Source organism: Panthera uncia, chromosome B1 (assembly GCF_023721935.1).
Source record: "Panthera uncia isolate 11264 chromosome B1, Puncia_PCG_1.0, whole genome shotgun sequence".
NCBI lineage: Eukaryota > Metazoa > Chordata > Mammalia > Carnivora > Felidae > Panthera > Panthera uncia.
The window spans coordinates 19494351-19507908 of NC_064811.1; the positions used below are offsets into that span (position 1 = coordinate 19494351).

Sequence of the window (13558 nt, forward strand, 5' to 3'; positions counted from 1 at the left end):
TAAATAACCTGCTAGTGGCCTCAGCTGGCAAAGGGCACCTGCCAATTACACAGCTGAATAGGCTCCTGTTCAACGACGGAAGACAAAGGCATCCCACAAGACTTGCGGTTTTCTTTCAAAAACACGTGAACTTGTAAAGTTCCTTATTTACAGAGATATCTGGGAACAGTTTTTACTTTATGAGTTCTTGTTTGTTTATTTGTTTGGAGGGCAGCAGTAGGGCTGGCCTAAATGTCACATTTTGTTCTTGGAGGGTTTTTTTGCCTCTGAGTTTCTGTAACTATTTTCTGAGTTCTCATTCCTGCTGTTCCCACTGACATGCCTCGAGGCTTTGTAGATATCAACTCTCAGCCTAAATGTTTATTTTTATAAGTTTGGTAAGCAGGTTTCATACTGTGGATTGATCTGTTTTCCTTTAAAATCTGGCTTCAGAAGCTGGAGAAAACTCCACCTAAGCCTTTCATACGGAGGCACTCACCTGCTCTCTACAAGGTGTGACACTGGAGGCAATTTAGTATTTTAATTTTATCTCATAACCTGTAAAATGTATAAATGGAAACCCTGAGGCAGGTCCTGGAAAAATGCAAAATCAAACTTCCTTTACATTTTTCCTCAGTGTGAGTTTTTTCTTCAGATAACTACTTGTTCACTTTTATTTCCATTTTGCCATTGGTTATAACTCAGCCAGTTACCTCTTTTTTACAGGGAACTACGAAAGCAATGTATGGACTTTAAAGTCTCATATTTATTAGCTGCACGTTCAGTAAACTTCCTATTATTCAATCAAGGGAACAGTGAAAACAGTCAATCAAGACAGCAGGAATGTGGCCCTCTCTGCACGGACTTTCCGTGAAACCTCATTTGCAAATGTTCTTATGCCCAACTTGCCAGTTCATACTTTGGCCCTTAAAAAAAAAAAACAAAAAAAAACCTTCAGAGAAATTCGAATTTTGTAAAGAATCACAATTCAAGCCAGGGCACTTAACAAAAAATCCTCCTGAACTGTTGAGATGTTTTCCTGACCACATCAGTTCATTTCCTTTAGAACGCTTAAATGTCACCTAAAATAATTTGGATAGAAAACGTTTACACCCACTTTTCTCTGGTTCCTGCGGATGATAGAAACGAAACGCAAAGGGATTCCTCTCAGTAAGAGTCTTTCACGAGAGCGGTTCTGAATACCTGTGGTTGTGCATTCGTAGTCGAAGCTCGGCACATCATTTAGCGTTTTTTCCTGATATTCGGGGGGACCGATGCACAGGACGTCAGACACCGTGGAATTCGTCATCTTCAACCACAGATACAACCACTTGGCTTTGCAGTCACATTCAAATTTATTGCCCCTTAAATCTCTAAAAACCAAAACAAAACACAAACACATACCTGGAGAAATGGACATGCCTGAAATGTTTCAGCAGGAATACGATGATGTAATATCCTGATCTATTTCATACCCCCCCCCCAAAAAAAGAGAAATTAAAAGAATGTTGTATTTAATGCATCCTATTTCTTGTGTGCATCACTGACTTTACTTAATGATCTTCAGTGCCCATGATTTTAACTGTAGCTTACAGCGAGCTCTCAGAGCTGACATACCACTATTTCTCCAAACTCTCCTGAAACAGTCACCATGCCAGGCTGGAAATGGGGGAGGGTAGACAGAAGAACGTTCCCCCCTCACCCCCACAGATGCAGACTCTCACAAAGGCAGGACATTATAGGAAGATAGCGTTCACGAACACAATCGAAACATTAAGATCTGGTGGAACAATGTCCGGTAAGAAGTGCCAAACACTAGAAGATACAGCAGAGGGATACGCTACCTTGAAAAAGGAAACCTCACACCCGGCGAGCTTAATTTGCCATTGACCTAACGCTACTGAGTGTATTCCAACATGGCAAGACCTAACACAATACCAACTATATATTGTTTCCCACCATGCACTCTTTGTCACTGATTTCTTTTTTTTAAATGTTTATTTATTTATTTTGAGAGAGAGAGAGAGAGACGGAGACAGAGACAGAGGGAAAATGCATGGGGGAGGGACAGAGAGACAGAGGAAGAGAGAATCCCAAGCGGACTCCACACTCCTTTCAGGGGCTTGAGCTCATGACCACATGCAGGACGTGAGCCTCTGTGAAGAGTCAAATGCTCAACTGACGGAGCCACCTGGGTGCCCCTGTCACGAATTTCTGACTGCAACATAAAAGAAATGCAGTGAGGGGGAGGGAGAGGGGGCATTAAAGACCTGATTAACTTGGACACAATGACACATGATTAACTTGGACATAAGCATTTTCCTTACTTACAGTTCAATCAGAGAGTCTAAATCACTGAAGACATCCCTTGGGAGTGCTTTTATGTGGTTATTGGCCAGAGAACTAGAAGAAGAAAATCATATGTTAATGTGGTTATTATCCTCAGGCCCTGTCACTCCAAAGCCCCTTAAACAAAGCTAATGCTTTAAAACAGAGCTCTCTCTAAACCTCTTCAGCACAACATGGCTCAATTTCTGGCTTTGCTCATTGATACTGAGATAAAGAAATAAGTTTTGTGACACAAAGACAGCATGATAGATGCTGGAGTACAGTGTACTTTTTGCTTTGTTTTTAAAAGAAGCTCTTTATATACATTTGTTAAACGTTGGATGGCGTCTTATATTTCTCAGAATAAAAGCCAAAGTCCCTTTGATGTCATGCAAGACTATTGTCTAGTTACCCCCACTCCCACTTAACTATGAGACTGGATCTCTGACTACTCAGAACACCCACGCTGGCCCCTTTGCTATTCAAATGGATAAGGCACTCTCCCACCCCGAGGCCCCTGAACTTGTGATTCATCTGCCTGAACGATCTTCCTGTGGGTACCCACACAGATCACGCCATCATCTCTTTTAGGTCTGTCCTCACTGATCACCACTTCCCTGACCTCTACCAGCTCCCTTCCCTGCTCAGTTGACCTTCACCGCACGACTGTCGCTTCGCATACCACCTATTTTAATTCTCTGTTTATTGGCTGTGTATTCTCCCCAGACATAAGCAACACGAGGGCAGAGATTGTGTTTGTCCACATCTGTATCACTGGCATCCAAGCAGTGCCTGGCACATAGTAGGTACTCAGGAAGCCTTTACTGAGTGAGTGAATGAATGAATGAAGCACTGAGGTGAGAATGATCAAAGAAAAGATGTACAGTCCTGTCCAAGGAGTTTCCTTGCAGTCCATCTACGCAAATTCTATTACTTGTGAGCCTAAGAATGGATTCAGTAAATACTCTTTTGCACAAAGACTCTCAGCTCTAACCCCATGAAAATATAAAATTTCAATGGACTACAGTGTTTAGGGAGCAACCGATTGTGATCGGTTTCTTTTCTCATTAGCGAAGGTTGACCAGAAAGCGTTTTGCATTGCTCTTAGTTTTGAAGATCTAAAATGTCCTAGTCTGTTCCTCATCTCCAGGAAGAACGACTACCATCAACGCATTTTCTGATGATTCAGGATCATGCAGTGCCCTGTCATCATCCTGCCGAAGATGAATGTCCGTGGTGCTGGGCTGTTGACGTAGAAAGATGCTGGGTGTTGAAAAGATGTACATCGAGCCTGCGCTTCTCCCCAGGGCATCATGCTCTAACGTGAGTCAGCCAAGAGACTGATGCCTACTTTTGTTTTCTTTTATTCACGTGAGTGCAAACAGCAAGACATATAAATGATAAACACGTACGCGAGTCAGCACCGACCTCTTTAAAACATATATATGAAATTAGCCTTGTGTGCATCACAGTGACCCAGCAGCTCGCAGAGAAAGCTTCGAGCCCATGTGTAACCCAAACATTCTCGCTGCAATATACCAAGAGAATATGGGGAAACCTGAACATTTCACAATTATGTCCCTTCCTGCCTACGCAACCACAAATGGATTAGAATGCAATTTCATGTATTATTTTACCTTTCTTTCCTACATGATTTAGGGGTACATTTCTAAAGATGTTGGAAAATAGGCTGAATAGGTAATCAGGCTGAACATTGTCGGGCAGTAGCTTTCTGAAATTAAAAGAAAAAAAAAGGTGCTTGTTTTGCTTTTTTACTGGCTGATGGTCACTTTTTCTGGAAAGCCCCAAAAATTATTTTAGCTAATTAAAGGTGAATTATTTAGCTAGACATTTTTAGCTAATTGAAATGTACTGTACCCAAGTGATAAGAATATATGGAAAGTTCGAAGCCCAAAAATGTAGAATGTTTAGCAACCTTTCCAAGCATTCAATTTCAGAAAGCCAAATTATTTAGATGGACTATCCACTCCACTCACACTAAGTGCATACCATCTCCCTTTCCATTTCATTTTGCCTACAAATTTATGGCACTTACTTCATTTCTGAAACTACTTAACAGCAACCTGTCCCCTGGGCTTTGCAGGGCTGCTGGAAAATAAATGTCCTAGATCTTAGTTACAGATTGGTACTGCTTCTTCAATACTTTGAAACCTGATCTATGTTTCTTGAGAACAAGAATGTGAGTCTGTAGGTGCTGGAAAAACTCATAAAAAGATACAAACCAGATACTTAAGCAAATTCCACCTAGTGACTTCCTTGAGCATAGGAGTGAGCTTTGGAGAAGCGGTGTGCAAACCTCCTTGCTTAGAAGTTGACAAAAACTGGGGGCAGGTGGGAGGACTGGTCCGTTCTTTCAACAATGTATTAAATGCTTTAACTCCTACCTACGTCTCCCACCTACGGAGTCAGCTTTAGAAGTCACCTGACTTGCCCAGAAGCAGAGTATATGTGGAAAATCCAGCTCAGTAAGGAACCCATTGATCGACCGGGGAATCACACACGGGATGTGCTGCTAGCTTTCAGCCCTGTGCTAGACGCTGGGGGAAGAGCAGGGCTAATGAAAGTTCTGCGTGGGCCCTGTCCTCAGGGAGCTTTCGATGCAGCTGGGGAGATAAAACTGACATCACGAAACAGTACCAACCAGTACGGCCAGGGCTACTTACAGGGTTGGGTGTGTGCAACCAAGAGGGAGGTTACAGAGGGGAGATCAAGAACGGCTCCATGGGGGAGAGAGAACTTAATCTGGACTTTGATGGAAGAGCAGATTACAGGAGGTCTAAGGTAGAAAATACAACATCCTAGGCAATGGACAGGATGTGAGCAAAAGCCCAGGAATGGGATGGGTTGGGTGCACACCGGGGTCCACGGAGAGATCAGTGTTCTGAGGACATTTAAGGACATGAGGTTGGAGAGCAGGGGAGTGCCAGGCTCCATAGGCTTGACTGTAGAATGGCAGCATGCACTGGGACGGGCACCTGAATGCATCAGAAGTACGCCGGACCCAAGCAAAGGGCTCTTCGTCACACAGAATAGAAGGTGCCTCTCAACACACATGCACACATTATATACGCATGTGGTCGCGTGCACAAATAACCAGTGCGTGCGCACAGTTACGTGCACACGCAGCATGTACACCCATCTACCCGCATAGAAGTCCGTGCATCTCTGAGCAAACCTGTGCCAAGATCTGCAAATACACGTGCACAATTGCTGCATGGTCACGCCTGTTTTTAGACCAAGGACCCGTAGTCAGTCAATGGGTCAAAGGAAAGCTGACACCTGGGCTAACTCAGTCACGTGGCTTTTTGCTTACGTTCATGGTCTGGCCAGAGCTTCTGCTCGAAAGCAAAGCCTCTCATTCCTGACTTCTGGGAACCAGATCGATCTGGTCACAGCTGTTCCTCTCCAGACACCCACAGCTGTCTTCTTAGCAGACCCTGTCTGGCCACTCAAACTGCCAAGGGTACTCAGCAGTCCATGGAGAAAATGGAGACTTCTTAATGAGTGGAGGGGGGCCGTGCTGTTGCTGTTGACCATGATAATGACGGCAGCTCCAAGCATACCTTGCGCATTTACTACGGCTAATGGGCTGGATGCTTTGCAAGCGAGCATTAACCCACTCTATGCAGCAATCCCGTGGGGTCAGTATAATCACCCCCACCTCCAGGATGAAGAAACTGTGGTCCACAAAGGCTAGGCAACGTTAATAAATGGTGGCCTTGAGATTTGGACCCAAGTCTATGTGACTCCAAATCCATGACCTTAACCTCTACAGGAATGTGGGGATTTGGCATCTGGGTTCCATCTGAAAACAAAACAAAACAACAGCAACAACAACAAAATGAGGGTTTTACAGAAAGAAGGAAAACCTGGGGCAATAATGACACCATGAGGCTGACACTCTCCAGGATCCGTGGTGCCGATCCAGACGTTTGGACCTCCCGTACTCCTCCCTTATCTGCTTACTTAGGAGCTTTATTTAACTCAGACAGGGCTTCTGCTTGGTAGGATTCCAGAATCAAGTGCTCGTCGAGCCTGCTGACTGACACCTTTGCCTGTATCAGGGCTTGATGTAAATGATTATCTCTTTTGATGTGTGTCAGTCAGGGTTGCACCTGCTGAAGGCACTATCACCCCTGCCCAACACCCCTCTTCAGAATCTTCCTATTCTCCCAATTTTCTTTTTATCACAGAGATGAGACATGTTATCTTACTCAATCACAAAGTATCTATCATGCACACAGGACCTGATTCCTGGCTAATAAATGGTTCTTACCAAGAAAATGACTATTTTTACATTTTCATGAACACAGCTGCAATTTTTTTCCAGTTTTCTAAATATGCCAAGTATGTGTACTTGCCTCATTCTGATATGGCAATTCAAATCAATTTGTGTTTAACTTTTTTTCCTCCAGAAAGCTATTAAAGAAGCCAGAGAGCTTAGCTTAAGCTGCAGATTAATCCAACATAAAAGAAAAAGCTATTTGCATTCAAATTAGAGGAACCACAAAAACGTCTCTATTCCATTTCATCCAAATTTTGATCCTGCATTCAACATTCTTCAATGAGTTAACTGAAGCCTCAGTTCCCAAATCTGTAAAATGGAGATTCACAAAGATAACGAAGAGAAGTCTCACTAGGCACGCAGGCACACAGCAGGTGTGTTATACGTGATAGTGTCCTTCCTACCTTCTTCATCACTGGACAGAGGGCCCTCGCGGCTCCTCGTTTCACATGCTGTCATGTGGCCCATAATGGCAATTCAGGGTAACGGAAAAGATAATTAAGCTGAGTGCATGAGTAATCACACTGGACTGCTGTCTGATCAACAATACAAAACACTTCGGGCAACCTGGAACTTAGTTTCCTTGAGAGAATGTTACAATATGGACAAAACAGTCAAGAAAGAGCAAGCATCTCGCAACACGTTTCATAGGACTTACAGGTGAGTCAGGTCACGAAGGCCACGAAAGGCATTTCTTGAAATGGTTTCTATCTTGTTCCCTTCAATGAACCTAAAGAGAACGGCAGTATCATTCCACCGAATTTTCTCCACTTAATCTCTCTAAACAATATTCAAAATGAATTCTTTTTTAAGTGGAGTACGTTCACTTTTATTATTTTTTTAATGTTTATTTATTCTAGAGTGAGAAAGAATGTGTGAGTGGGGAAGGGGGAGGGGCAGAGAGAGAGAGGGAGACACAGAATCTGAAGCAGGCTCCAGGCTAGCAGCACAGAGCTGGACGTGGGGCTCGAACTCGTGAACCAAGAGAGCGTGACCTGAGCTGAAGTGGGATGCATAACTGACTGCGCCACCCAGCTGCCCCCAAAACAAATTCTAAAAGCACTCATGAATTTAAAACATTCATCTCTGAAAAACACAAATAAATAAATAAAAGTAAATAAAACATTCATGTTTTATAAATAAATAAATAAATACATACATACATACATACATAAAACAATCCTTCTCTGAAGGATTAGGTCAGCTACACCAGATTTCAAGTGGGAGCCAGGTTTGTGTGCAAGAATGCGTCCACACAAGTGTGTGTCCTACACTCATTTCAGAAGCAGCATGGAAGTCCTCACATTCAGAGCTGGCAACACGGCTGGGGGGTGGGGGGAGACATCTTGGGGGGAAAGACGAGAAAAAAGCCCAATACAAAGGCAAGAAATTCTTAAATCTCTGCAAGGCTGGAAAGCTTCCAGACATTCTCCCCACTCAAACCGTCTTAGAGTTTACAGCGCCTGGCTATTAACACTCTTGTTAATATCGCCTGGCTATTAACACTCTTGTTAATATCGCTGTCTCTTGAGGGGAGCCCATTGTTTTACGTCTCTGCTTTAAAATTTTTGCTGGGGGAGAATTCCAGTAAGCTCGGCTTCGGGCAAACTCGAGTTCAGCATATCCCATACAGCCTAATCTCTGAACAAATGGGTAACAAGGCAGGAATTCTCTGAAGATCTCTAAGCCACTGGGAAATAGGAAATATAATGAAGTTGAGGATGGGCCAAACTTCTTGCTCTGTGCTAAAATGGCTTAGGGCTTGCACACAGGCCCTTGCAATAAATAATAACCCTGACTGTGCTTTGAAGTCTTCATGGGAAATACATAAAGTGAATGCACTGTGACTATTCCCTAGGACCACAGAGAACTAAATTTCAGTTTATGGCATCCCATTACATCAAATGTAAGAGGGTCTTTGATGAGATGGTCCAAGGGAGAGGCTTTGCAACACGATGCCATTAGTTGGTAAAATAGTTCTTGATTCTTATACTGACCTTTATTTGATGTCTTATTTGTTTTAAATAGGGGTCTCTTCAGTACGAGAATTCGGTATAGGCTGATAAGCGGACTTCCCCCTCAGTAACCTTGGCAGTAAGATGAACTGCTCACAAGAGAAAACTGATAGCTTTACATGTGCTACCCCCATCAGCTGTTCAAGTGCTTTGACAGAACGTAGTTAGGCTTAGCACTTCAGTCATAACCTGCTTTCCATATTCTGTATACTATTAGGCTGCTATGAAAGTTTACATATCATGTGTATTCTGGAGAAAGAATTCCTTGAGAGACACCTTTCCTAAGGACATAAAATCAGCAGAGTTTTCTTAGACCCACGATGCGCTTAGAATTCAAACATCTACCTGTTAACCTCAGATAAGAAAGGGAGACCAGCCTTTAAAAACCCCTCTGAATGCTAAATAAGGAAATCCCATCTGATAGCTGGACTAATATTATTACAAAGTTACAAAAGGCAAGGATGAAAGCATTTAAAAGGTGAAAAGACATGAAAGGGGGGAAAGGCAAATCAGAAAAGAAACCGGGAAACAAAATCACAACAAGGGCAAAGCTCTCTGCTAGGGGGAACAGCCTGCACGTCCAAAAAGAAAACAAAACCTCTTCTTTTAAAGAAGAAAAAAATACAATTAGACTCTCATCAGCAGCTCATGGGAGATACTGCGAAAGGGAAATAGGATAGCCAAATTCAAAACGTGAAGTTACATCTCCACATAGGGAGACTTTATTTAAAAATAAGTAACCCTCAGAAGCCTTCAGCTTTATTTCTGGCCGATCAGCAAATCCATGCCTAGTTATGAGAGGTAAAAATATCCAACGCAATTTCCAATTGTGCTTACTCCATGCCAAATTAAATGTCAGCAGAGAATGAGTGAATATCTTTCCTCCTTTGTTTGCTTTCACCCGCTTTGTCTCCAACCTCCTCCTGTCCCAGCATGTTTATACACAAGTAAACTATAAAAGGTCAGGGCTGAAAAGAGAATGGGGTGTCCTCCATTTTGTCCGCCCCTAAGCTCTCTAAGAGATGCTGTTCCTGCTCAGACAGCAATAGAACGATTCGATGGACATACCCAACGCTCAGCAAACAGACAAAGCCCAAAACTTACAGGTATTCGAGATGAAACAGTCCAGCAAAAGCATCATCCCGGATGGCTGTAAATGAGTTAGAATTCAGCAATCTGAAAACACAGGACAGATTTCAATGCAGAGATATACACCTGGAACCACACAGTGAAGCCCCTTTCTGTTTTCTTTCGCTACATTCTGATCCACGGCAAAAACGGGCTCTTTGCAGCCCAAGCCTGGCTCCGTAGGTGCACAGCCCGACTCGCAGATGCTGGTAGGCAATTGCAGCAAGTGGAGTCCTTTTGGCTAGATTTTTGGGTCCCCCCCCCCCCCCCCCCCCCCCCCCCCCGTGGGTCTCAGTAAATTCTCTCAAAACATGCCAACGCTCAGCACAACTAAACGGCCAGCCAATGCTTTACCATGCCCGAGCCACCATGGAATCAGAGATCTAAAAGGACCTAACCCAACTCTGTTTTCAGAGAAATGTGTGCCCAGAGAAGTGACTTGACCAAAGTCACACAGCTGAGACCACAAAAATTAAAACTGAAAAAACTAAAACTCCTTTCTACTATATTATACATTCCCATGAGAAATGATAAAAAAAAAAAAAGTTTAAGAAATCTTCAGAAGTCTCTTTATCAGCACATAGTTTCCTATTAGTCACCATGTAAGCTTCTTTGGTAAAAGTTCACAGAATCTATATTGTCACCACTTGAGTCTATTTGGTGAAATGCCCGAAACTGTGTCTCCCGCATATGGAAAGTATATTTTAATAGAACCACAATTTCCAAGAAATGACAGCTTTTAAAATGTTAAGTACGAGGTCAGACGCAGGTCCATAATATTTCAAGAACAGAACTATCCACGCTAAGTTTATTTAGGATGAGAAGTGATCCATCCCTCACATGTTTTCTGGAATACGTTGCTTGATTTTAACATCCTCTCAAATTTAAGAAACAGAATAAACAGAATGAGCTATGTGCTCATGACTTTGCCTATCACTGACTTGCTTTTGAAAACTGCTTTTTGGACATTTCTTTTCATCAGCAAACAATAACGGGACTGGGATGCCAGGCATGACATGAGCTCTCGCCAAGAGTGGCTGGATACAGAGCAGTTACGAGTGTGGGTTAGAAAGTGCCTGGGATTTTGGACAAGTTACTTAACTCCTCTGAGCCTTAATTTTCTCGTCTGTCAAATGGGGAGCTAAAAATACTCTCTTTGTAGGGCTGATCAGATGATCAGATAACATTTTCCACATAAATGGACAGTATGCTGCCTGATAGTTTATATCCTCAGTCAATGAAAAATACTTCTATGTCCAGAGCCAACAGTGAGAGTGTAAAAGGCAGGTTTTTCTTTTAAAGTGAGATGTTTGGAAAACGCTTCATTTAGGTGAAATCTGGGTCATCATTCAATGTCATCACGTCTCCTGTTGCCAAACACGGGTGTTGGGATCTATGATAAGTCCTGGAGGAAAACATGGGCCAAAAGAAGGAGACACTGAGCAAAGAGCCTGAGATTCAGTCAGGTGGGGACACCACAGGGGAAGCTAACTAACACTGAGAGTTTATTGGGGGTATTTAAGGAAGGACTGACACCAAAGGGGCAGGGATGGTTCCTCCCAGGTCTATACCTCTGGGGGCCCCATTTTCAGAGAGAACATCCCATACTCACAGCAGCTGCAGGGAAGGCAGGTGGGAAAACATTCGGTCCTTGATTTCGGAAAACGTTCCATTTACCAGGCTCCTGCGGGCAAAAGAGAAGCAAAACAAGGCCTAGGTCTCTTTCAGAAGTGATCGCTGGATGGGCAACCGGCCATATTCTCCACCTGTATTTCAAACTCCTCCACTCAAAAATGAGGCTTAAAATCGTCAACGAGGGGGGGCTTCTCAGGGGTAGAAACGAGAAGAGTCAAGCCATTTTCCAACGAACTGGATCAATATGAAAACTAGTCTGAATAATAGAAGCCTTTACCATCAGTCTAGCTCCTTCCACAGACATTATCTCAGCAAGTTTAAATCAATCCCCTCCCTTCCTTCTCTTAACTACAGGAGGCCCTGGCTGAAAATGGATAATTACTTCACCTCTGCCCAGGATTCTGTTTGTGTAGACACAGCATTAACGTTGGCCGGGGAAACTCTGGGGAAGGTTTAAGCATTCCCCTTGGGAACACATCTCTGAGAGACACTCAGAGCACCTCTGGTTAAATGCACTGTGAAAGCCTTGGGGAAAAACCCAAGAGACACCTGAACTGGAATGTGCGGTAGGAGGCAATGCCATCTGCCAGATATAATGGTCAAGGCGGGGGCAAGCGGCTTGACTGTTTGTGCCACGAGGTCCCCTATCCTTTCTGGCCACAGCAGGACCTCAATACATTATTTCAACATTACTTCAGTTAACATGCAGAGCAATTAAGCAGCTGCCGTTCTAAAGGATTTAACAAGGGGAATTCTAATTTCTGGAATCCTCCCTGTCACTCGACTTAGCAACATTAGGAATCAAAAAGGCTCTCGGTTCCTGCTGGCCAGACCCTCCCGAGTTTCTGTAAATGCAAATGGGAATCCCTTCAGCCCTGCACCTTGCCTGGGGTGGGAGGCAGGGGAGTGTAGTAAGAAGGACATGAAAAACTTCACCCCTGGGACTCCCTGCCTCTGTGTTTGGGTGGGCATCACCCCAGCACCTTGGCCTGGAAGGAGGAAGTTCTTTCCGCAGGAAGCCTTTCTCAGCAGTAAAGATATAGCCCAACAGCCCCTTCCACTGTCAATGGGACCTGGCTGTGGGGCTTGCAGGGCTGTGTGAGGGCAGGTTGGAGGCATCACTTAGCAGGTGAAGAAATAAGGTGGGGCCCTTCCCGTTAATTCCTCCAGCGCTGAAAAAGCGGCCAACTTAATGTGTGCTAGGGAGAGGGGGCAAGAAGCCCTTGTGAACTCAGGGCAAGAAATCTTCCGGCACTTGGCCACTGGCCTGGGTGCCCTAGGCTCTGCCCAGCGCAGTGCTCCCCTCTACCAGGCCTCATGAGGTGGCCCCCACTTCCTGAGGCTGCATGCCTTTGCTCGGGTCCCTCCGGACCTGCGGTGTGGACTGGTCGGGAGGAGGCCACGGTGTAAACCACCGCCCCAGGCGCGAGGTGGGACAGTGAGGCCTCATCGCTCCCCTGTTTACACTCACTCCAGTCAGGCTCGGGGGCACAGTCCTGCCCCTACACAACCACCCCTCCCCCCTCCACATGCTCTCAAACTTTAACGCACCCCAGAATCACCTGGGACGCCACATGCAGACTCCAAGTGGATCCAAGGCTCCACTCCTGAGACCCTGCTTCATTGAACGCGGGCCCGGAAATCTGCATTGGCACGAGCTGCCCCAGGTGGGTCTGATGCAGCTGGCCCGCGGGCCACACTTTAAGAAACACTGCCACAGGGGGCTGGGCTGGGCTGGGCTCCCAGGCTCTGGGTCTCGGGCTCCCTCCACCCTCCCCTGGGCCCGAGACTCCACCCACGTCCCACAGCGCGCCCCCACCCAAGCGCGGAGAAAGAGGCCGGGAAGCGGGGTCGGGGTCGCGCTGTCCCAGCGCCGGAGGCAACTCCCCGGCGGCGGCGGGCGCAGGGTGGGGCGGGGACTGGAGGGGTCCCACTCACTCACAGGGAGCTGATGTCGCCCGGCACGATCCTGGGCACCCAGGAAGAGCCCACGCAGATGATGGACTCCTTGGTACAGCTGCAAGTGGCGGGGCAGCGCGCCAGCCGCCTCACCTGCGCGCCCGGCGGGATCAGGCACGCGGCGCTCAGCAGCAGCAGCAGCCCCGGCGCCCCGCCGCCGCCGCCGCCGCCGCCCCGCCGCAGCGCCATGCCGGGTCCCCGCCGCCCG

The 13558-nt window shown here is 45.5% G+C and overlaps 1 protein-coding gene across 1 annotated transcript in view; it reads right to left on the reverse strand.

Moving 5' to 3' along the window:
- Positions 1-13539, reverse strand: part of LGI2 (leucine rich repeat LGI family member 2) — a 31148-nt gene extending 17609 nt beyond the window's left edge. The window contains exons 1-6 of the mRNA XM_049630399.1: positions 13334-13539; positions 11369-11440; positions 9733-9804; positions 7272-7343; positions 2311-2382; positions 1183-1352 (exon numbers count right to left, since the gene is read on the reverse strand). Of these exons, the coding sequence (XP_049486356.1) occupies positions 1183-1352; positions 2311-2382; positions 7272-7343; positions 9733-9804; positions 11369-11440; positions 13334-13539 (664 nt within the window). The remainder of the gene's footprint in view (positions 1-1182; positions 1353-2310; positions 2383-7271; positions 7344-9732; positions 9805-11368; positions 11441-13333) is intronic.
- Between the last annotated feature and the right edge of the window lie 19 nt (positions 13540-13558).